Below are 26,878 nucleotides of genomic sequence, written 5' to 3' on the forward strand. Positions count from 1 at the left end.
CTGATTTCATCTCCAACAGACTTCAGAACACAACTGGAAGTAGTGCATTGGCATAAATAGGTGTCATTTTATAGGGGAAACATTTGCTGCCCAGCAGTACTGCTAGGGCATGGAGGGTATACTAGATGAGAGGTGACATGTAGCCACCACCAGCAGCAGACAGGGGTTCAGCCCTCTGCCACCATACCTGCCTCCTGCACTAAGTCTATCAGCCAGACTTTGTGCCATGGCTAACCCAGGCTCACACCATCAGTGAGCCTGACTCCTGCTCAGGGAGCAGTGGGTTGAGTTCCTGGCACAGCAGTAGCTTTCCAACACTGCCGGAGTGGGCGTGAATGGGCATCCTACCATCACCCACCCCTCCAGACGCAGCCATCCACCGAGGAGATGGATATTGTTGCAACAGTTCTGGCTGTTCCCCGAGCACTACATTTTCTGTGTGCTTGTGGTGCGACTCCATACCCGAGACATGTACAGCATGCAGGGCACTGGCATCAGCAATCCTTGGCATTCACCATAGCCAGCCAGTAGTGTGCTAGCTGTCACCTCGTCAGCCATGCTGCCTCTGCAAGTGGCGAGAGGGGTGTGGTCACTGCCCAATATCAGCAGAGACAAATGCCTTAGTAAAATAAAGTGTTTATTTTGACAGCTATGTTTGCCTGGGCCACCACCTGCTTTCAACTCTGCCATAACCCTCTGCCGCCTATCATTCTGAACTGAAGCCACCCCATCACCCCTGTGGTCATCTTCAGAACTCTTTGTACTCTAGTGGTTGAAATAAAAGAATGAACAATGATGACATATAAACCCACATTAACTTAACTGAAAAAAACTTGCCATAAACCACATAATGCTAGATGTATTCAGATAAAAGGCTAAAACCCCAAGTCAACACGCATTCACAGATGAGTGAATGTTGAGTGACATGATATTTGTGAAATATTTCATGTCGACTTCAATGGCTTCATAAGCTACCCCACAAGTAGAACCCTATGATGTGGTGGACCTAATTAACTTCATAATGCGACCACTGCCACTACTTTCGCAAAATGTGTTAATATCTTTGGGCAATATCAAGCAACCATGGAGATGGCCAATTTCATTGTTTCTAGCTGTTTCCAATGTTGGTATTAGCATTGGTCACCCAGGTTATCTCACTGACCATCTCTGATTTGGATAAAACTCTGCTTAGCAGTTCTTCTATGGAAATAAATAACAATACCTAATTTTAGCAAATTTCATTTCATGACACTTCTAAATTTTGAACTTTGTTGTTTTTAACATTGTGATGGCACAAAACATTTGTTAACAATCTGAAAATAAATTACTTTTTTTAATCATACAAACAACGTCAAACTGGAGGCTGTGTGCTCTGCAATAGGAGGATCGTAGAAAAAACTTTTAGCTTTAAGTAAAACAACTCTTCCTCTTTCCTTTGTGAAACAAATAGTTCACCATTACTTTGAATCTCAAGGGGAAGGGATAATCCTTATTTTCTATGAAAAATAATTCTCAAAGATGGTAAAATATTTGGTAAGGTTGGTAAAATAAAACCAATAAGGATCTGTCCTTTATTTTTTGTTTTTGTACCAATTCTTTCTTGAGAAAGTAAAATAAGACAATATAATTTCAATGATGATTTCCTTTTGATCTAACTGAAATTTTAGTGGTTACACTTATAAAAGAAATTGGCTCATCCCAAAGTGTCTTACAAATTCTAGCTAAACCAGACTGCCACAGAGTAGACATAATTTGTAACAGTAATACTATTTTCTGAAAACTGTAAAGTTCTAATTGATGATTAAGACATTTAACAACCACAGCTAATGAGGAATGGGACCCCGGAAAATATCCTCTTATATGGGCTAACTAATTACATCTAATGATGTGAAATATGTGTAAACTGTACAGTAACATGTTGTGTTGTATTTGGTTCACTTATTATCACTAGTTACTATCAAGCTACATGTCTTGATGGGCTAGGGACTTGTCGATTGTTGATAATTTACACCTAGATACATGAAAGAAGAAATAAATTTTGTTACAGGCTCTCCCTGGGACACTGAATTGTCTCACAAAAAACATATAAAATATTTTCAAATTTCTGAATACCGAGATGACAAGAGCATAGTATTTTTAAAGAAAATGTTTCTGAGCAAAAACAGGGATGAAACAAACCTGAAGTAACTGTTTCAGTAAACATTTTTACCAAAGTGATGAACAATCTAGAGAGATACCAGGTATAAAAGATGTTGGAAGCACATGGTAAAAGCAATGAGAAAGAAAATGGTTTATTTTAGACTCCATATGGAATTTATTAACATTTTAAAATCATGTATCTAGAAATTAAAGTAGTACAGAGAGTTAATTTCACGCTAAGTGGAAAAACTTGTTCCACATTCTTACAATACCAAGTCACAAGCAAAATATTATAAGACACTCAATTTGATGTAAACATTGCCACAGTATCAATGGACTTAGTGACAATTACTCTTATTACTAACCAGGATGAAGCCCAATGATATCTATGGAAACACTACACTGTACATCATATTAAAATTAACATAAAAAATACTGTAGAAGGAAGATTAGTTAAACAACTTGTGTTATATCTGATGACATGAAACATCTTCATATAGTTCATAAGATGCAAGAAACTGTGTCTTAATTTGAAAAAGAAACACAATGAAATGCTAAAATGTTCACTAATTTAGTGATGGCTGTGCAGGCTAGTAAAAAAGTAAATTTAATCTTATAAACTTATGTCCTCATCATGATGATTTTTATCAGTGCCGAGTGGTAATTTTTCGCAACTAGCCACAGAAGGAGACAAATGTGATGGCATTGGGAGGACATCTAAAAAAAGGTTAGCATAAAAGGAAATTTTACAAAGGCCCCTAGGAAACCAATCATTATCTGCATCAGATTTGAATCAGTTTTGTACCATTATCACCAAAAGAAAAGTTTTATTTTATTTCTTAAGAGTTTGTACATCAGACACATTCTGACCCTGCATTACTTAAAAATACCTAGTGGAACCTGAAGTTCCCGGAACTTTGAGCCATTAGATAGTTTACGGAACTTGGAAGCAAGTCAGATCAGTAAAGATACGGACCACACACTGTAACATAATTTAAGGAAGAACTGGCATCTTTTCAGAAAGGATAAAATGTGTTTCCTTCAAGATATGTATCTTGTAAATACTCCAATCTGTGGTAATCTGACTTAATTATTGAACTAAACACAAAACAACATGTTATTGTACAATTTATGCATCCCTCAGACCTATACCATCATTTCATTGGCCCAAATGAAAGGATATTTTACCAGTTCCCGTTCCTCATGTGCTACCTGTTATTAAAAATTCCACGACATCAACTAAAAGAACCAATTTTCAGGTGTGTAAATTCTTTATTCAGAAAAAATGTTACTTTACAAATTACATCTGCTATATGTAGTGCTGGAATAAAAAGAAGAAAAAACCCTAAGCTAAATAGATGTTTTTAAATACTATTGGTTTGGCCTGTTTCTTTTATAACTTTAAACATAAATTTCAGCTAGTCAAAACTGTATTATTCACAACCCTTGAAATTTCAGTCATTTATTACACATCCAAGAATTATTATTTGTTACAAAAACAAAAGAAAGAAAGGAACAAAAACTCCATTAATTTTATTTTCCCTTGTGATAGCCCATGTTTGAGAGGTTTTTTTGGGGGGGTGGGGGTGGAGGGGTAGGGTGGGGGTGGGGGAGGCAGGAGTTCTATCTTTCCCTCTATGCGATATACCGGGTGATCAAAAAGTCAGTATAAATTTGAAAACTGAATAAATCACAGAATAATGTAGATAGAGAAGTACAAATTGACACATGTGCTTGGTATGACATGGTGTTTTATTAGAACCAAAAAAAAAAATACAAAAGTTCATAAAACGTCCGACAGATGGCGCTTCATCTGATCAGAATAGCGATAATTAGCATAACAAAGTAAGACAAAGCAAAGATGATGTTCTTTACAGGAAATGCTCAATATGTCCACTATCATTCCTCAACAATAGCTGTAGTCGAGGAATAATGTTGTGAACAGCACTGTAAAGCATGTCTGGAGTTATGGTGAGGCATTGGCATCAGATGTTGTCTTTCAGCATCCCTAGAGATGTCGGTCGATCACGATACACTTGCGACTTCAGGTAACCCCAAAGCCAATAATTGCACGGACTGAGGTCTGGGGACCTGGGAGGCCAAGCATGACAAAAGTGGCGGCTGAGCACACGATCACCAAACGACACGCGCAATAAATCTTTCACACATCTAGCAATATGCGGTGGTTCTAATAAAACCCCATGTCATTCCAACCATGTGTGTCAATTTTTACCCCTCTATCTACATTATTCCGTGGTTTATTAAGATTTCAAATTTATACTGGCTTTTTGATAATCCGGTACAACGCAATAGCAAACGATGTTTTTTGTAGAAGAAAATATAAGTATATATTCAAAATATAAGTACACATTTTCTTCTCTCTTTATGATTTAAGTAAAAATATATGACATTTTTTCTACAATCCTTATACTACTGAGCACATCTGGCAAAGTGAGGTTGTGAGCCATCCCCCCCCCCCCCCCCCCCCCCTCCAATGAGCACTATTCCACTCCCCAATCCTGCTCCCACTGTGTCATCACAGCCTTGCTGCATCCTTCGTTTGGTTAGCAGCAATCAAGAGGAGCAACAACTCTCCTACTACAGGCAGCGTATCTTCAAGTATTTCCTCAACACATAGGATGTTGCACCTTCGCTTGCTTGCAAACTCCGAAGAAGCACATTTGTCTTGATAGGCCTCTTGCACCTTGTGTTCCGTTCAGATTTACTCTGTTTCATATCGTGTTATTACTCCGTTGTCATTTGGTTATTACCGTGTCTATTATTCTGGTTTTGATTCAGGTTATTATTGTGGACTCACGCTATTCTCAAAAATGTCAAAGAGAATTAATACTGTAAACTATGCTTTCTATGAGGAGTAGGATAGTAAGTTTTTTTTTCTCTCCTTCCCCCCCCCCCCCCCCCCCCCTCGAAATAAAGGGAAAAAGAATTCCGAATCTAAGCCGCATCTGAAATTTGAGACTCGAAATTCAAGGGGAGAGTAAAGTTTTAGGCCGCACCTCCAAATCGAAACAAAGTTGGTCCATTGTAATATGAGACACAATTTAGGTCGAATGAATGATGATGCAGCTACAGTAGTTTGGTTCGAGTCGTAAGCTTAGCAGTTAAGCTTTACCAGGAAGCCATTGCTATGCGTCAGGCGCTCCGTCCGTATTTAAACGGGTACCCTTCCTTTTTCACATGCTTCGTCTGGTTTGAATCGATTGCTTATTTTGCTTTGATCTGATAAGTGCTGTTTTCTTTGTTATAGGTGTTTGCGTCACTCTAAGCTGAAAATGCATTACTGTACTGTGTCACCCATTGTTTGTCGCATTCTGATAGTGCGTGTTTACGGCCTGTCGCCACTCGCGGCATGGCTTGCTTTGTGCGCGCTACCACCGCTTTTTTTTTAATATATATATATATATATATATATATATATATATATAAAAAAGGAGAGAGAGAGAGAGAGAGAGAGAGAGAGAGAGAGAGAGAGAGAGAGAGAGAGAGAGAGAGAGAGTAATCGTCTCATTAGCGAAACAATGGCAAGACACTGCTATTTGTTGTTACTTACACTGTTGCTTTCTTTGATAATGATCAACAAGAACCAAATAATAGACTACGTATGATAGAACATGTTCTGAACGAGAGTTAGGCGAAAATGTTTCTCCGTTTGAAAATATTTGCTTCCGCTTCTTTAGTACATCAAATTCTGCACAGAAATTAGTCATCTTAGAATTAAAAATCTAGTCAGTTGCCATGCTTCATTTCTGACAGTATCACTATTAGGCATAAGAATAATACGAATATAAACATGACACGATACGCATATTCTTCCGCGTTTGCTGTTGTCTCACTCTAGTTTCGTGGTTTATTAGGCAGGCAGGATTTAAATGAGATAGCAGCAAACACGAAAGAATACATGACAAAATGTTGATATTTGTATTATTCTTATGGTGAAAAGAATACTGCATGTGATTCACATTTCATCAGGTTCCTATTAGCAACCATTTCTTCTCACAGGTAGGAAAAAATTCAGAAAGTAGAGTTGGCCATATTGACAAACATCCCAAACAGTCTTGCATGTCGGATTTTCGTAGTACATCGAAATTCTGCTACATTCGAAGATGAACAATACGGAATTTGTATTTACTTCGTTGGATAATGTATGAAAGTGCAGTGGTCGAAACTCTGGGCGGAGAAAAAAAAAGCTCGTCTTCCACCTTTTTTTTCTTTCTTTCTTTTTTTTTTTTTAATTTATTTACTGACGCGGAGGTTTTGGCACCATGCCTGTGTAGCGCTACATATATCCGACGGCAGAAGTTAGTTGTGGCGGAACCTACCAACATTTTTCAGAACTTCCACTTGCTTTGCACTCGATTCTAAGCCGCAGGTGGCTTTTTGGATTACAAAAACCGGAAAAAAAGTGCGGCTTAGATTCGAGTAAATACGGTATTTTGCAGGCCTTAAGGAACTCTTTTTTCAAGATGGAATCAAGGCACTGGAACATCGTTGGACCAAGTGCATTAACTTACAAGGAGGCTACAAATAAAGAAGTTTCAGTGATTTAAGTACTTTTTTTCTACTCCATTCTGAGAACCACCCTCATAAGTTATCTGCTCAGCATGATGTTGTGACCACTGAGTCATTGAAAAGGACATTCCATAGTATTATACTGACAATGAAAAATTTTATTACACGCCCGTACAGCCTGCAACAGTAATAATAATTCACTCGCTATGTGAGAATCACAGCAAGTGTGCAAGTATAGGATGTGGGAATGGGGACATATTGAGGTATGAATCGGTCCAGGAGGCATACATGGACAGCTAAAGTGGTTAAGGAGACTGCCCATGATAAGCGGGAAATTGAATTCTGAGCCCCAATCCAGTTCAAATTTCCAACTGATTTGTGAAGACATCTCTTCAAATCAATTTAGTTCCACAATGGTTCTTATTCAACTCTGTTCCAGTTACTGTTTGTTTCTCAAACCTACCTTTTCTCTACATTGTCACACAATGGTAACAAACTTTCCTTGGATGTAGCAAACAAATTACACCAACCTAAAATCTGTGAAGGAATTACTTTTAGAATCCATGTGATTTAACCATTACCGTGAAACAATTACTCACTTGCCATGCAGATTGGCTTCTTCCATAAGCTTGCGAAACTCATCCTTGCGTTCCTTCATTTTGTTGCGCTTTTCGCGGCGTTCTTCTTCTGCTCGTTCCTTCACATATTTTTCAAACACTTGTTTTCTTTCTTTTGATGTCAACAATAGGTAGCGTGGGTCAAAAACTATCTTGTGTAGTTCCTTTTCCCACGTGCTGAAGGCAGAAACCTATTCATAAACAGAACAGAAAATTAATCAATTTTTTAAATATTAAATATACTGCTATTGCACACATTGTTAAAATGCATTATTTTATCCATAACATTACAATGCATTTTGTTGTTTTCAAGAAACAGAGGTATCAAGTTTCACAAAATTTGTCTAACCATGCCTGCAATTTAGTACTGCTGAAGGCCTGACTACATCATTAGAAATAATGCATGACAGAAAACAAAAAAATAAAACATAATATTAAAAATTTGTAGGTTTTTATATTGGTGAGAATTTTAACTGGAAGTTACACAAAACAGATCATCTTCAATGTCTAGACTCTGGAACTTTTGCATTAGTTATATCAGATTTAGTAGATGTAAATATCAGAGAGTTGACTTAATTTTCCTTCTTTCATTCATTCAGTAATGTTCTATGGAATCATATTCTAGAGTAACTCGTCACTGACGAAATAAGTGTTTGTTGCATTGAAGTGTGTAGTAATGATAATAATGGTTTCAAGTATGTGTTTCAAGTATGTGAGTCAAGTCTGTGGGTACCAGAGGTTGCCCACATCTGCTCTAAGCAACTGGACATTCTGCTAACGGCCTCACAGCATATTCACTATTCTATGAAGTTTGTCAATAATTAACCAGTCTGGAAACAGCAACATTCACAAATATAATGCTAAAAGAAGAAATGATTTCTACTATCCGTAACTTGATCTCAGTATGGCACAGAGGTACAGGAATATAAGAGATAATGAAATTAACTTAAATTATAAAGCACTGTATATACAGTAGTAATAACAATCAAAAAGTATATTATGAAATCATGTATACCAGGAGCGGGCAGGAATCCTACACGTGTGCGGTGCACTTGCACGCATGCAGTGAACAGGTGTTCTGCGTGCACACAGGGGCAAGCTGGCCACCTGCTTATCTCCCCTCCCCACCACACCGTCTGTCCGCTCCTTTCTGTTTAATGCGTTTTGTTTCCTAGCTTGCTTTATTCAATGAAGGAATAAGGTTAGTGGGAGTGCTTGAAAGAAATCATGGTTTGAAAGAGTACCTATTACTTACGATACATTTTATTTAATTATCACATGTGGAGTTTACAATATGTTTAATATCTGGAACAAAATTTCTACATACAGACAAACGCAAACAGTTACGTAAATTTTCATCACTGCTAATATTTTAGCTAATTCTGCAATGTGATAGGTGCGGTAGGCGATGATGTCTCTGTCGACGAAACTTTCCAGTCCACCAACACTTGGTACTCCTGTACCACCTCATACAATGGCTACAGTAAGCCAATCATTACCATGTGTAAAGGTATCATTAGTATCAATACTAAAATGAAGTCTACATCCACAGAATACAGCAGGTCTGTCGAGTAGTGCAGTGGCAGCTGTGTTCTTCAGGGCATTCTTCTTCTTGTCTGCAGCAGATGTTAGAATTCTATGTTCTCAATTGTTTTATAGATTGTTTGTTTAGAACGACGAACAATCTATAAAACAATTGAGAACATAGAATTCTCAACATCTGCTGCAGACAAGAAGAAGAATGCCCTGAAGAACACAGCTGCCACTGCACTACTCGACGGACCTGCTGTATTCTGTGGATGTAGACTTAATTTTAGTATTGATACTAATGATACCTTTACACATGGTAATGGTTGGCTTACTGTAGCCATTGTACGAGGTGGTACAGGAGTACCAAGTGTTGGTGGACTGGAAAGCTTCGTCGACAGAGACATCATCGCCTACCGCACCTATCACATTGCAGAATTAGCTAATAAAGATTTTGGAAAATCCGCATATATGTCTACCTCTGCCCTACTTACTTAACAGAGACTTATTAATTTAGCAAATGATTTTCTATCTCTCGCTATATTAAGCGCAATCTTATAGCTTGCACGTACCGCTGGGCTATCACTGTTGCTGTCCTGAAAAATTGAAAACGGTGCTCCATAAAATGTTAAATCAGTTAGATGAGAGAGATGACGAAAGAAAGTCGCAGATCTCTTGTGACAACATCATCTAGTATCGTCAGATCGCTATTCTTAAGCTCAGTCAATTTCCCCATCCGCTCAGAATCCGACAATAAATTGTACTCTCCCTTGTGAAATTTATTATAACATCCTTCAATACTAAACTTCCGCTGACCAGCGAGAATACTGCCACATATTAAACATTTCTAATTTTCACGTTTTTGCACAAAGAAAAAATGATCCTCCCATTACTTTTTAGAAGACAGCAAATCTCCACTTCTCTGTTTCCTTGTTTCACCCTGCATTTTCCGGTTCTTGAAAGACAACGTTCACTACGTAGTGGTTGCTTCGCATCAATGTCTGCAGCTTAGCCCGGCACTACACTGCCGCAACCTGCCGGCTGTCGCCACTGCCCCGGTTGACGATTACACACGAGCAGCACACCGCAGTGCTGTGCGCTCATGAGCCGTGTGCAACGTTTGCCCACCCCTGATGTATACAGTCAGCATGTTGCCACATTTTTGCAGAGAAGGAGTACTACAACTGCAAAGTTGAACACTTCACAATATGACAAGAGTTCAAAAGTACGACCCATGGAACATGCAACTAATTAACTAATAAAGCTAGCACTATCTTGAAAGGTATTCTTGTTTAGAAAGAAACAAAGATCTGTATCTGTGCAATGTTACCGCACGTGAGAAGTTTACAATAAAGCCATTGTTGGAATAAAAAATAACATGAAGAAGAAAGGTAACAACTTACTGTAGAAGTAAGGTGTTGAGAGTCACCAATGTGTGCATAAACAAGTTTGAGGATTTTGCGAAATTTCAGGCGAGTCCTCCTTCAGAGCTAACAGAGAACACATATGAACAAGTGCACAGCTATACTGTCACCTGAGACAGTGTAATCATGCACATGCATGCATATTCTATTAGCTCTGAACAACTATTCATCCAAAAACTGATGATGATCTCAGTCTGGTTTAAGTGCCTATTGTTTACCATACATAAACGTGACTAGCCTGTGAGAATAGCTCTTACTGGGCTACAGCAACTAGTTCAAATGAAAATAGGTCTAAATCTCATGGTCTCATTACTACTCATACTAGGGCCGTTAGTATATACTGATATCTTTTCCAAAAATTATCGATATATATGGGCGACAGCTTTTCCCCCCAATATATCGATACCAAAACAGCAATATCGAGTGTTGATATTTTTATATTATACTTTTTTCACAATTTTCACAAAATATTTGAAGTTGTTCTTTTGAAATTATATTAGGACATAATTTTACTTTCACCATGTGAAGGAGTCTTACTACTTTTTGAGCTTTCATCACATCCGATATTTCTCTCTGTGTGAACCAAGTATATGTGGAACAAAAGAAGAACTTCAACGGCATGATGGGCACGCGGCGGGTGTGTGTCAAATAACAAGATTTCCAATGTGAGGAAACAGCACACCAGTTGCATTAAAAATTAATTTTTAATGCACCTACCGTATTTACTCGAATCTAAGCCGCACTCGAATCTAAGCTGCACCTGAAAAATGAGACTCGAAATCAAGGAAAAAAAATTTTCCCGAATCTAAGCCGCACCTGAAATATGAGACTCGAAATTCAAGGGGAGAGTAAAGTTTAAGGCCGCAACTCCAAATCGAAACAAAGTTGGTCCATTGTAATATGAGATGCAATTTAGGTCGAATGAATGATGATACAGCTACAGTAGTTTGGTTCATGTAGTAAGCTAAGCAGTTAGGCTTTACCAGGTAGCCATAGATGCGTCAGGCGCTCCGTCCATAATTATACGGGTACCCTTCCTTTTTCACGTGCTTCGTCTGGTTTGGATCGATTGCTTATTTTTCTTTGATCTTATAAGTGCCGTTCTCTTTGTTATAGGTGTTTACGTCACTCTAAGCTGAAAATGCATTACTGTACTGTGTCATGCACTGTTTGTCGCATTCTGATAATCAGTGTTTACGGCCTGTCGCCGCTCGCGGCGTGGCTTGCTTTTGTGCGCACTGCCGCCGCTTACAATTAAAAAAAGAAAAAGAGAGAAATCATCTCATTAGCGAAACAATGGCAAGAGACTGCTATTTGTTGTTACTAACACTGCTGCTTTCTTTGACGATCAACAAGAACCAAATAATAGACTGCGTATGATAGAAGATGTTCTGAACGAGAGTTTAGCGAAAATTTTTCTGTTTGAAAATCTTTGCAGACGTCTCTTTAGTACATAACATTCTGCACAGAAATTAGTCATCTTAGATTTAAAAATCTAGTCAATTGACGTGCTTCATTTCTGACTATCACTATTAGGCATAAGAATAATACGAATATAAACATGAAATGATATGTATATTCTTCGGCGTTTGCTGTTGTCTCACTCTAGTTTCGTAGTTTATTAAGCGGACAGGATTTAAATGAGATAGCAGCAAACACGAAAGAATACATGGCAAAATGTTTATATACGTATTATTCTTATGGTGAAGAGAATACTGCATGTGATTCACAATTCATAAAAGTTCCTATTAGTAACCATCTCTTCTCATAGGTAGAAAAAATTCAGAACGTAGAGTTGGCCATATTGACAAACATCCCAAACAGTCTTGCCAGTCGGATTTTCGTAGTACAGTACATTGAAATGTTGCTACATTCGAAGACTAACAATACGGAATTTGTATTTACTTCGTTGGATAATGTATGAAAATGCAGTGGTCGAAACTTGGGGCGGAGAAAAAATTTCGTCTTCCATCGTTTTTTTTTTTTTTTTTTTTTATTTATTTACTGACGCAGAGGTTTTGGCGCCAGTATTTATCTTTGTGCCTGAAAAGCATGCATGTGAATCGCTACATATATTTGACGGCAGAAGTTAGTTGTGGCGGCACCTACCAACATTTTTCAGAACTTCCGCTTACTTTGCACTCGATTCTAAGCCGCAGGCGGTTTTTTGGATTACAAAAACCGGAAAAAAAGTGCGGCTTAGATTCGAGTTAATACGGTAGTGTGCTATTTCTTACCATTGACATTCTTCAAAAACAGTTTCTGAAAATTATGAGCAAATACCTAAATGACAAGATACTTAATTGGCACTTCCAACAGAAACTGCAACGTTTAGCTTAGGTCGCAGGCGTTTGCAGAAGTGTGTGTGTGTGTGTGTGTGTGTGTGTGTGTGTGGGGGGGGGGGGGGGGGGGGGGGGGGGGGGGGATAAAGGGAAGTCAATATGAAAGGTTGTGGACAAGTCCAATATGTGACAAAACCAAATGATGGATCCAACAGATACTTTTTATTGTGCCACTTACAAGCAGTTACCATTGTTGGGAAACTGGTTATTGCCAAGCTTGAGTGGGCATTGTTTTCCTTTCAATTCTTGCTGTAAGGGGGAATAGACAGGCTGTTTAATTTACGGAACATGTAATAATTAATCAGTACTTAAATATAAAGCTCTAAAACCAACAGTATATTTACAATGTGTAACCGATATTTTTACAGGAAGGTACGTCAATATTTTTGACGATATACCAAGAGACCATAATGATACTTTTTAAACAATGATATACCGTATTCTCGATATTTTTAAAAATATGAAAAGTTCTAACACATGTATGTGAAAAATAAACATTTAAAGTGACCCAACTTGCTGATAAATTGCTCAATATGGTAAATGAGTGACAGATGAGCTGAATCTTCTACAAGAGTCTTTGTCACATTAATGACTGTAAATGATCTCTCATGCCACGAAAACATGAAAAACACAATAATTTTTACTGTCTCATTTTTTCAACCTCAGACTCTTTTGCAGCTTCTTCTTCTTCTTCTTCTTCTTCTGCATCCTTTATCTTTTTCATAATAAATTTCATTCGCCCTATTTTTTGAGACCCACTGTTGAATGTAGAAACTCTTTTCAACAAAAATACAAACAAAGATGACTAATCAAAAGACGGCGCAGCATTTTTGTTTTTGAAAAAATATAAGAGAGTCCTACATCCCACTGGACCTTAAGTGGACTGTTTATTGCAAAGTAGTTAAACTGAAAATGTTTGTGATTAAATCATCTGCTAAAGTTGCTAGTTATTTATTGACTGAAGTCTTTGCATGACCAGGTTTCACATACTCAGCCTTATCCTCAGTGAATTTGAAAATTTAAATAAAACTATATTTCTAAACTAAAACCAAGCCAACAGTATTAGAACAAATGTTAATTGGTGTCACTTAAATGCACCCCAATGAATATACCTATAAATACTAGGACTACCGTATTTACTCGAATCTAAGCCGCACTCGAATCTAAGCTGCACCTGAAAAATGAGATTCGAAATAAAAGAAAAAAAAATTCCCGACTGTAAGCCGCAACTGAAATTTGAGACTCGAAATTCAAGGGGAGAGAAAAGTTTTAGGCCGCACCTCCAAATCAAAACAAATTTGGTCCATTGTAATATGAGACACAATTTAGGTCGAATGACGATACAGCTACAGTAGTTTGGTTCGAGTCGTAAGCTTAGCAGGTAAGCTTTACCAGGTAGCCATTGCTATGAGTCAGGCGCTCCGTCCGTATTTATACAGGTACCCTTCCTTTTTCACGTGCTTTGTCTGGTTTGAATCGATTGCTTATTTTGCTTTGATCTGATAACTGCCGTTTTCTTTGTTATAGATGTTTACGTCACTCTAAGCTGAAAATGCATTACTGTACTGTGTCATGCATTGTTTGTCGCATTGTGATAGTGCGTGTTTACGGCCTGTCGCCGCTCGCGGCATGGCTTGCTTTTGTGCGTGCTACCGCCGCTTACAATTAAAAAAAAAAAAAAGAGAGGAATTGTCTCATTAGCGAAACAATGGCAAGCGACTGCTATTTGTTGTTACTTACATTGCTGCTTTCTTGGATAATGATCAACAAGAACCAAATAATAGACTACGTATGATAGAACATGTTCTGAATGAGAGTTAGGCGAAAATTTTTCTCCGTTTGAAAATATTTGCTTCCGCTTCTTTAGTACATCAAATTCTGCACAGAAATTAGTCATCTTAGAATTAAAAATCTAGTCAGTTGCCATGCTTCATTTCTGACAGTATCACTATTAGCCATAAGAATAATACGAATATAAACATGACACGATACGTATATTCTTCCGCGTTTGCTGTTGTCTCACTCTAGTTTCGTAGTTTATTAGGCAGACAGGATTTAAATGAGATAGCAGCAAACACGAAAGAATACATGGCAAAATGTTTATATTCGTATTATTCTTATGGTGAAGAGAATACTGCATGTGATTCACATTTCATCAGGTTCCTATTAGCAACAATCTCTTCTCACAGGTAGGAAAAAATTCAGAAAGTAGAGTTGGCCATATTGACAAACATCCCAAACAGTCTTGGCAGTCGGATTTTCGTAGTATATTGAAATTCTGCTACATTCGAAGATGAACAATACGGAATTTGTATTTACTTCGTTGGGTAATGTATGAAAATGCAGTGGTCGAAACTCGGGGCGGAGAAAAAAAGCTCGTCTTCAACCTTTTTTTTTTAAATTTATTTAGTGACGCAGAGGTTTTGACGCCAGTATTTATCTTTGTGCCTACAAAGCATGTCTGTGTAGCGCTACATATATTCGACAGCAGAATTTAGCTGTGGCAGCACCTACCAACATTTTTCAGAACTTCCTCTTGCTTTGCACTCGATTCTAAGCCGCAGGCGGTTTTTTGGATTACAAAAACCGGAAAAAAAGTGCGGCTTAGATTCGAGTAAATACGGTATGTCTCTATGTCAAAGCTAGCTTACAAGACAGCACATCTTCCATGTATGGCGCATCAGACTGAATACTCAGCTGGGACTGCTAAGTGCTATACCACATACTGCACTCCCCTGACTTAAGCTCTCGTGTGTTCAACTCAATTTCTAAACTGAAAGAAACACATCACGGCATTTGCTTCAGAACTGCTACAAATTCGTCGGGCAATAGACCACGCCGCTCAAATTGTCAACAGAACTGGCACGACAGAGTATCTTTCGACTTCCACATCACTGGCATCGAGTTATACACAATGCTGGTGACTACTTCGAAGGTCACTCAAACTTTGAAACACGTACCTATTTTGTATGATCTGTAAATAAATAGTTGCCACTATTAAAGTTCCAACCCTTATACAAGTTTACTTTCAGAAACCAAACCAGAAGAAGAGCCAGCATGCCGAATAATTATCTGAGAATATATTCCTACGAAAACTTTAAAACCGCCAGTACCATCACTCATTTTCCAGCAGATTTTCCTGGAATGATTGTAACTGACCCATATTTCATCAAGGTAATAGACTGTTGAACTACCCCCTTCTCTTATATTGTGAATCTATATATGGGATGTAGTTCATGCTGCACCTATGTCACTTCTTTGAACTAAAGACACTCTTTTTTGCCTATCAGGAACCAACGCCTTTTAAAATTCTTTACATTGACAAAGCACTTACCATTGCAGCCAATTTTCTCCAGCATAACTGTAATATGTTTGTGTTGGGCATTCATCATTTACATGGAGCACTTTAAAACATCATTACTTTTGTGTTAGAGGTTCCTTGCGATTCTGATGCTTTCCAGACAACAAGAAACCAACTTTTCCTACTGTTCCTACAGCTCTGACACTTTTGTTTATGTTTATCTTTACAGTTCTCTAGCCGACACCACATGCTTCTAGAGTGTGTTCTGTATCTTCAAATGTCGACAGTAGGAGACCTGCTTTCAAATTCACGTTTGAAAAAGCTATAAATGCGGTAAGTAATCCCCCTTGCCTGCTTGTGAAGCACTTTACATTTATTGCTGTCAGCTGGCCTTATTTTTAATCACACTTAAACATTTACGGATACACATTCACACCTATTCTGGGAGAGGCAGGGAGGGGGGTGGCAAGAAGACTGACTGTTGAATGAATAATTCGGTTATCGCGAAAAACGGCAACAGTGCAGCATGTAGGAGCGAGATTCTCGCTGTCTAGCTGTAATTGTTGGTGGCCGCTCGGAAAGAGAATGAATTTTATTGGCTGCCAGTGGATAGTGGAGGAGGATGCGCAGAACGGCTGAAAACTGGGCCACCATCCAATGTGATGCGGACAATAGCTTGTTTATAGTTCAGAGATGAACAGCATATTACTGACTCACAGCAAACACCAAGGGGAGGGGGGGGGGGGGGGGATCTGACCAATAGATGATGCTGTAAGTGTCAGAATGTGCACAATATCAGACACACAGCACACAGTTGTTCCTCAGTTTCCATCGCAAGGCACCTAACAGGACTGCCTCCATGATGGATTGTGCATTGCCGGTAAAGCTCTTTTACAAGAAGACTGTGGTCCTGTGGGCTGGTGGAAATGGAAAGAGAGCAGGAGAGGATAGGGTCAGAGGGAAGGGGTAGGAAATGGACAAAGAGAGGGGGAAGGTGAAAATAGACAGACAGAGGTGGGAGGAAGGGGTGTGTTCAATATATGTGTACAACACATACACAGGCAGAGCTGTGGGGAAGAAGACTATCTTATTAATAATAATAATAATAATAATAATAATAGTTACAATGGATTAGAAATAACAGCAAACTAGTTGCAAAATACAGGTTTCTTAAACCTTGGCTATGGTTTCGACTGTTTTAAAACCATCTTCTTCATAAAATATTGAACCAATTAACAAGATCACAACATTGCGTGTGGAAAAAGGAAATAACACTACATAAGCAAAATTACAGGAAATGTTCACAAAAATTTTTTAGTGAAGTGTAATCATGTAAAATCACATTATCTCTATCCAATGAGGGAGTCACTGACTGTCTAGTAGGTGTCCTCCACTTAATCACCATTTAAAATACATTATACAATGATCGGCTAGAACATTGTGACCACCCACCCAATAGCTGGAATGTCCACCTATAGCACAGATAACTTCAGCGACGCATCACAGCATGAAAGCAATGAGGCCTTGGTAGGTCGCTGGTACCACATTTGCACACAAAGGTCACTTAATTCCTGTAAATTTAGGGGTGGGGGATGAAAAGCTCTGACACCACATTCAATTGCATCTCAGATAGGTTCAACCACGTTCAGATCTAGAGTTGGGGAGGGGGGGAAGCACATCAACTGGAACTTGTTACTGTGTTCCTCTACCCACTCCATCACACTCCTAGCCTTACGACATGATGTATTATCTTGCTGCAAAATGCCACTGAATTTGGAAAACATGATCATCATGAAGGGGTGTACATGGTCTGTAACCAGTGTACAATAAACCTTGCCCATCATGGTACTTTGCACAAGCTGCACTGGAACCATGGATGCCCATGTGAATGTTCCCCAGAGTATAATGCAGCTGCCACCAGCTTGTCTCTATCCCGCAGTACAAGAGTGAAGCAGCAGTTCCCTCGGAAGACGACGGATTCATAAACTCCCAAAATAGTAATAGACTGTTGAACTACCCCCTTCTCTTATATTGTGAATCTATATATGGGATGTAGTTCATGCTGCACCTATGTCACTTCTTTGAACTAAAGCGACCATACAATGCTCGATCACTGTGATAACATCCAGGGCTGACAGTCACATGCCCATTTCAGTCGCAATTGCCAATATTGTGGTGTTAACATTGGCACATGCATGGGTTGTTGTTGTTTGCAGATACCCACTGTTAGGAGTTTTCTGTGCACTCTTGTGTTCAGACACACTTGTACTCTGCCCAGCATTAAACTCTGATGTTAGTTCTGCCACAGTTTACTGCCTGTCCTCTTTTACCAGTCTGCCCAGCCTACAATGTCCTATATCTGTACTGGAGAGTGAGGATGGCTGCCCAACCCTACGACATCTGGTTGTGCTTTCACCACACGTTGAAGACACTCCCCATATCACTCCTCTAACACCTGACAAGTTGTGCAGTTTCCAAAATTCTTGTGCCGAGCCTCTGAGCCATCACAATCTGCTCTCGATCAAATTCATCAGTGTATACAAGTAGTAGCCGTCTACTGTAGGACTTAATCTTAAAACTTGTTAAAACATCACATATTTGAAGCTGGATACAACAACATACAGTATGCCACTGATGTTTCAAACTTATTTTAAATACTAAATGTGGCATCGGATCCATAGAGCGTAAATATGTCCTGTTCAGAGCTAGTGACTTGCTGTCTAGCTGAAGAGTAGAGGCACTAGCCTTAAGTCACCTCTGGAGGGTGACACTCCTGCGCTTCCTATACGCATATAGCTGCAATGAGCAGCCCGTGTGACTTCACTAATACATATTATTAACAGAATTAACACATTAACTAAATATTTGAAAAGAAGGACAGTAGAGGGGGTTAAAAAGTGTGTCATTAAAGTAATATGGTTTATCAAGAGCCCATATGCTCAGGTAGACAGATCATACTCTTAAACGTGTGAACTGCACGAGAAGCAATTGTGCATACACAACCATAACAAGCAAGAGTATCGAAGGAAACATGCTTCAAGAAACACTGTCACTGTATAACAGGCTCAATGCTAGTCTTTTTCAGTTTTCTTCCATCATGCTGCACTACTGTAACAGGATACACTGTGAAAGATAAATATTACAAGACAAACGCAAATTTGGAAAAGATAAGGGGGAGGGAAGTAGGGAAGTGGAATATTACTTGTAAAGCATCATGCTAAAGGGAGTGGTTGTATTGACAAAGCTTTGTAGAGTAATCAAGCTGATATACAAAGAACATCCATTGGGAAAGAAAGGTAGTAATGTACAGAATTCAACCTTTGCAAAAAATTTATTCATTGCTACTCATACTCCGAAGGACTCTGAGGATACCGTAATCTTCCACAAAGAAGTAAAAGGGTGTAGATTAGGTTTATGGGAAGAGCCTGAAAATTTCAAACACATAGAGAAAAAGACGACTACATTTTAAATGATCTGCCTCAACTTGCAATTAGCGATTTCTTGGAATGCTTTAAGCCTGAACTTCTGGCTGAACAGCCAAGTATACCGCTCGGTGCGGTCTCTGCGTAGTGCTTGTTTTCCTCAAAATTCTATGTTCGTAATAATACGTCTCTTGTTATTTTAAGTGTACTTTGTCATCCACTGGTAATTGCTGTTCAATATTTTAGTAATGAACTGTCTTAGACCTATCCCCCTCTTTTTTTATTTTCGACATGTTCTTATTCTGCCTACAACATCGTGATTTCTACACATACACACTGCTTAGTGAACATTTGTTTATTTTACTGGTTATTTTATACCATCCGCCCTGCCCCCACTTGTAGTATATCTGTTCATATAACATGCCATATCAGTACGACTACTTCCCTCAGCATGATACTATACAAGTGATGACCTACCCCCCCCCCCCCCTCCCCCTACTTTCCTCCTCCTCCTCTTCTATTCCCAATTTGCATTTGCCTTTTAATATTGTGTGCTATTACAGTAGTTCAGCATGACAAGAGGCCAACAGAACACATCTAATATTGGGCCTCATATGTGTACTTGAACCAGTCTTTGATACTCATGGTTTGTTACAGTTGCGTATTATGTGCAAGTGCTTCTCGTGCAATTTGCACATTTGTTAAAGAGTCTGCTCTGTTCACCTGAGCCTGTGGGCTCTTTACAAGCCGTATGACTTTCATGACACTTTTTAACCCCCTCTTTTCAACTATTTCATTAATATGCTAATTCTGTTAATGTGAAATCACAAAGTCTGCTCATTGCAACAACAAGCATATATGACACACAGAAGTGCCACCTACCAGAGGTGACTTACGGCTAGTGCTTCTACTCTTCAGCCAATTGGCACATATCACTAGCTCTGCACTGGACATACTTACGATCTATGGATCTGATGCTATGTTTTATATTTAAATGTCAGTTTAACAAGGGTATTTCAAGTGGCAAGCTATATTTTGTTGTATCCAGTGCCAAATATGTGAAATTTTAAAAAGTTATAAGACAAAGTACTACAGTAGAGGGCTAATATTTTTATATAATATATTTTAAATAATGCTTAGGTGGATGACATGTACTAGGCAGAGTCAATGACTCCCACATTCAATACAGATAATATTACTTTATGTGAGCATGCTGCACTAATTTGTTTCTAATAAACATTTCCTGTAATTTTTCTTATGTAATTTTACCACACTTGTTCCACACACAATGTTGTAATCCTGTTAATAGGTACAACATCTTCTCAAGAAGATGATTGTAAAACCTCTAAACAATGTCCAAGATTTAATAAACCTGAAATTTTCAACTGATTGGCTGTTATTTCTAATCCATTGGAGCCCTCATATGCTTGCCGAAGTGCTATCTTCAAAATCTTGAAAAACAGTAGTAGTAGTAGTAGTAGTAGTAGTAGTAGTAGTAGTAATAATAATAATGATAATAATAATTATAATAATAATAGTGCCCGAGAGGCTGCTATTACCAGCATGTAAAATGTGCCGCGTCTCAGAATGAAGATGCTTTCATTATATTCATAAACTTTTGTAAATTGCCAAAATACCTTTTATGTTTCAACATTTGTACATACTGGTAGTGAAGTGAAACATGCAGAATCTTGTCAGAATTAACACCTCAAGATATAGGTATACCTCAGTTAGCCAAAATGTCTTATCTTTAATACCACCACCACCACCACCACCACCACCACCACCACCACAATTTCTACTGATATGTTTTTCCTTGCTAGTTAACTTTTACACAAACATTTCTATTTTGCACTTAGCACTTTTCATATTTGAATGTTTTGTATATAATTCTTGTACATAACTTCAAGGGCTTTAAAATTGTACCAAGCAAAGTAGCAAAATGATTAATAACTGGAATATCATTTAGGAGCAGCAAGGAACGATTCCTAATCCACATTTAAGTTTATCGTAGTGTCCCTAAATTGTGTTGGGTCATTTCCTTTGAGGAAGACACAGTGCATATCCTCACAATCATCACAACTCAACCCTACCTTAAGCACCATATACTAGGACCTTATAAACAATAAAATGTATAACCCTGATCTTCCTTCTTTCTTTAAAATCACTAATGATTATTTGTTCCTGAAGTGTGAATCAAATTACAAAAGTTCGACACTAACCACCCATTTCTTTTTCACGCATTTTATTTTGAAACAATGTTTTTTTTTTCCCTTTTTCCCAGGTGATTATCATTTTCTCTAATATTTCCTTGGTTCTGTCTTTCTCTTGAATTCCTTGCAAGTCTCTTCAACTGGCTTTTAGGCAATACATTGTTACTGAAATATCAAAACAAGCAAGTGAAATTTTTGGTAAAATTTGTGGCAGTACACATTCGGGTTAAATACACTTATTATAGAACAAAATCTGAATTTCCATATAACACTACAGGGAAATATCTCGAGGCAGTAGCTATGAGCATGATCAGAGACCCCTGTGAGGGAGGTGGTTTCAGAAATAGTAATTATTATTATTATTATTATTATTATTATTATTATTGTTGTTGTTGTTGTTGTTGTTGTTGTTGTTTCTTTATACAGTACATTGATGATTATGCAAAGGGTGGTCAACCAAAAGACTACTTAACCAAACTGTTTTTCTCTTGTACATGCCGCCCTCACCCTGTTATGGTCCACAATTCAGAGCTGGTCAATCCACATTTAGCTTTTTGACATCAAAATTGCACTATAGTAAATCACATTCTATGCAATAAAAAATCCTCATAATTTTTGTTGCAATACTGACACATACAACATCAATAACCTCAAACACTAGCAATTAAGAAAATCACACTAACTCTCCCATCTGCAGCTTTCATTACAAATATTGCATTTAATGGGAGTCCCACTCACCATACATCCATTATATTTTCTTCATAAACCAGCATTGCATATGACCTACTTTTTAACTGAGTTTAGTCCGGTGGCAGCTACATTCCCCATGTCAAGAAGTTCCCATAATTTCATGGTGTAAGAAGTGGCTTTCAAGTACTCTGTCAGCTATACAATTAAATTTACACAAGTTAACTAACTGCCTTACTGTTATAAATACCTAATGATACAAAGTATAGTGGCTTGGTGAAGAAGAAACCAAAAAACTGTCAATTCATTAAAATGATATATTTCCACTCACCCGTATTTTAAGTTAAAAGCATGTTGCTCAAATTAGCACCTCTGACCACAGCTTTAATTGTTAATATTGAATAAAAATTATTTTGAAAGATGATGTATCTGGTCTACCTCCAATCAAGTTGATTTATCTGTGAAGCTCTGCATTTAAGTACAAAAGAATGTACAGACTACAGAAGCTCAAGTCACTGAAGAGACAATACCACTTAAGGGACAATGACAACTAGCAAATCAACAAGAACCATAAACGATATAGTGCAAGGAAAAAAGGTAAACATGTATTTGAAACATATATGTTGACACAGGTTGTGCTTACAAACTCACGCGCGCACGCGCACACACACACACACACACACACACACACACACACACACACACACACAAGAGGGGTGGGGTGGGGGGGGGGGAACAGATGTTGCTCTGTTATTTTAGTGTTCAACTAATGCAGTGCTCTTAATGGTCGTGTATCCTTACACATTCATATTCCTATGATATTTCTTTTTAACAATTCTAATTACCTCACCTTACTCAGCTTTGTACTTACCAACAATTACTTCACTTTTGAGGGGCAGACATACAAACAGACCAGGGGCATGGCCTTGGAAACTTGGACGACTCCTTCCTATGACAACCTTTTAATGGGTCACTTTGAGGGAGTTTCTCTGGGATCCATAATCGTTCAGCTTTAGGTTCGGTTTAGACATTCTGACATCTTTGTCGTATGGACTTATGGTAAGGCTGACCTGGGAATATTTTTGGAATTTCTAAACACACTCTCCCAATAAAATTTTGGTCCTATTCAGAGTTCTGTGCCACTTTCCTTGATGTTGACCTCATTCTTACTGAGGGGCAGCTACACACTTCTGTTCACATTAAACCTACCAACAAATGAAAGTACTTACATTTTGAGAGTTACCACGCTTTACATGTCAAATGTTTCATCCTACAAAGCCTTGGCATTAGAAGCAAATGTATTTGTTCAGATGTAAACTCTCTAGAGAAATACACCTCCATTCTCACCTCAGTCTTCACTGGATGTAATTAATTACTCCACCATCCTAGTTCAAAAAGCAACTTTCCTGGACCATCACATCCAATTTTGGTACTACTGATACCTCCAAAAACAGCTTAGGAGTATATCCCATCACTCAGTATTATCCTGGTCTTCAATATATTAACCGATTACTGCCCAGCATCCTACTTGAAGGACCATTCCTTTCCACTGTTCAACAAGCAACAATGAACACTGCACAATTTGTCTGCATTCACTGTTGCCTCCAAACTTTCAGCTACAACTACGGTCTATTTGGAAACCAAGTTTCTTAGTTTGTGTTTATATGTCTTTACATCAACATTAGTGGATTTTTTCTTGTGCACATTATCTGCTTTCTCTTTTGCCAGAAGTCTTATGAGAAAGATAAGTAAATTAGATTACTTAGCAACGTGTAGCAATGTTGAAAGTCTATTAATACCAGCTGTATAAAATACCTGATGGAAACTAATAATCTCATACTAAAAAAAATTGAACTGAAAATAGTGTCCTATAAATAGGACGCTGGGCTGTTACAAGTGAGAGTCAAATGAAAACCTTAAATATTTTTTGAAATATTATTTATTGTGCAGAAGTGGTACAAAGCTGTATCACTTTTCAACATAATCTCCCCCACACTCAATGCAAATTCTCCAATGCTTACAAAGTGCATAAATTCATTTCGAAAAAAATTCTTTTGGTATTCCGCGCAACCACTCATGCACTGCGTGGCGTACCTCTTCATCAGAACGGAACTTCTTTCCTCCCATTGCATCTTTGAGCGGTCCAAACATATGGATATCACTTGGGGCAATGTCTTGTGAGTATGGTGGATGAGGAAGACACTCAAAATGCAGGTCTGTGATTGTAGCAACTGTTGTACGGGCAGTGTGGAGCCTTACATTGTCACGTCGAAAAAGGACACCTGCTGACAGCAATCCATGTCAGCTTTGATTTGACTGCAGGCCGCAGATGACTTTTTCAGGAGAACTGTGTATGATACACTGGTGACAGTGGTCCCTCTAGGCGTGTAATGCTCCAAAATGACGTCTTTTTCGTCGCAAAAGAGTGTCAGCATAACCTTCCCTGCTGATGGTTCTGTTTGAAATTTCTTTGGTTTTGGTGATGAGGAATGGCGCCATTCCTTGATCGCTCTCTTCATTTCCAGTTGGTGGTAGTGAACCCAGGTTTCGTCCCCAGTAATGATTCTTGCAAAGGATCACCTTCATGCCACAGTATTGGAGCTGCTGTAAGCAGTCATGGATGAGCTGAATCAGCGGGTCTACTGGATACATTTGGTGAAGCGCTTGCAATGCACTAAGAGAGTCGGAACAGACAAGAAAAGTCGTATGGTGATGTCTGTGAACCCTCTCCAGTGCCATTAGAATGCCATATGACTCCACATCATAATTTGTAAATTGTTCTGGAAGACGCACTTTAGAAACCCTATCAGGGAAAATCACAGAACAACCGAGAGCATTCCCCTGCTGGGATCCATCTGTATAAATAACGATAAAATGGTGGTACATACTTAAAATAGTCGAAAACAAAGTTGTAAAAACCATATCTGGGGTAAAATTTTTCGGGTACTGTGTCAAGCTTAAAATCACTTTGGGCCTCCAAAGACACCAAGGCGGTAGTGCGTTCCATCCCTGGGTGTGTATTTTCATGCCTCGAGAGATCCAGATCCTTGAGGCAGGCCATAGCACATATACCAAATTGCTGGGTCGCGTGGGGCCGATTCCTGAACAGTCGTTCGAAGGCAGGTTGTATCACTGAACTAAATGCCAATGACTGAGGCAACGCTGAGATTTTCAGCGCCTGTTGAGCCAAAAGGATACGTCGCCGAATCCAAAGTGGTGGTTCACTAGCCTCTGCACACAGACTCTGAACTGGGCTGGTCCGAAAGGCTCCAGTCGATATCCGAATGCCTGCATGGTGGACAGCATGTAACACCCGGAGGTAGGAAGGGGGGTCCGATCCATAGACTATGCTTCCATAGTCTAAGCGTGATCAAACAAATGCCCTATAAAACTGTAGGAGGCAGGACCTGTCTGCTCCCCATGTTTTTCCGCCAAGGCATTTCAAAATGTTCAACAACCGGAAGCCCTTTGTTCGTAGGTCTTTCAGGTGTGGGAGCCATGTTAATTTCGAGTCAAATAATAAACCCAAAAAGCGCACTGTGTCTTGAAAAAGTAAAATACAGTTTCCCATTGTAAGCTCTGGTTGGTTAAAACTCCGACGAGCACGATTAAAACTGACACACAATCTTCTCAGGTGAGAACCAAAAACCAGTTGTCTGGGCCCAGGCCAGATTTCCAGTCTCCTAATGGACAATTGTAGCTGCCTCGTCGTCTTCGTAAGATCAGAGGAAGAGTAGAAGATTGCAAAGTCATTCACAAACGAAGAGCATTTGACAGGGCTCCTGACTGCAGAGGAAATGCCACTGATAGCAATGGCAAACAATGTGACACTGAGGGCACTGACCTGGGGCACACCATTCTCCTGAACATAGCAATCAGACATGGCACCGCCAACGCGATAACGAGAACGCCTGTCCTCGAGAAAGGATTGGATCAGAAGTGGCAGGCGTCCACGTAGTTGCCATTCATGAAGTTGGCAAAGGATGTTGTACCGCCAAGTAGTGTCATATGCTTTCCCGAGGTCAAAAAACACACAAACTAAATGGTTTTTGCGTAAGAAGGACTTCTGTATCGCCGTCTCCAGCAGAATTAAGGTGTCAAGAGTGGAATGTTAGCGCCTGAAACAACACTGTGAGCGGCTCAGGTAGCCTCGGGATTCAAGCAGCCAGACGAGTTCAAAAATAGCCTGTTGACTATACTGTAACCAATTTGCCCTTTGTATCATCCACCTGCGTGGCCTCCTGCTGGCCACTGTCCTAAGTGGCAGACGAATCCACATGGGAAGTCGTCACTGGAATGTAAATCTGGAGCCACTTCCCACTGAACTGAATCTGCAATAGCTGAGGAACAAAAGCAAAAATCAATAGCTGAAAAAGACCCTGTAGCTGTGGAAAAGTGAGTCTTCTGACCCGCGTTCAGAAGGTAGATATCCTCAGAATGGATGAGTCGCTCAATCAACCTACCCTTGGAGCAAGTAGTAGCCGAGGCCCACAACAAATTGTGGGCATTTGAAGCCCCCCACAAGAAGGAATGGGCGCAGAAGTGCCTGGAAGAGGTCTGCCAGTGTCCCCCCATCCAAAGTGTCATGGGGGGGCAGGTAAAAAGAACACACTGTGATAGTAAATCATGAGAAAACTTTCACAGCAATTGCTGGGATGGTCGTGGCAAGAGGGACA

The 26,878-nt window shown here is 39.0% G+C and overlaps 1 protein-coding gene across 1 annotated transcript in view; it reads right to left on the bottom strand.

Annotated features, from left to right (window-relative positions):
* Window positions 1–26,878, bottom strand: part of LOC126166489 (transcription elongation regulator 1) — a 245,277-nt gene that overhangs the window by 82,921 nt on the left and 135,478 nt on the right. Inside the window, exon 12 of the mRNA XM_049920407.1 lies at window positions 7,269–7,477. Within this exon, the coding sequence (XP_049776364.1) occupies window positions 7,269–7,477 (209 nt within the window). The remainder of the gene's footprint in view (window positions 1–7,268; window positions 7,478–26,878) is intronic.

The sequence above is a fragment of the Schistocerca cancellata genome, chromosome 1 (assembly GCF_023864275.1).
Source record: "Schistocerca cancellata isolate TAMUIC-IGC-003103 chromosome 1, iqSchCanc2.1, whole genome shotgun sequence".
Taxonomy (NCBI): Eukaryota; Metazoa; Arthropoda; class Insecta; order Orthoptera; family Acrididae; genus Schistocerca; species Schistocerca cancellata.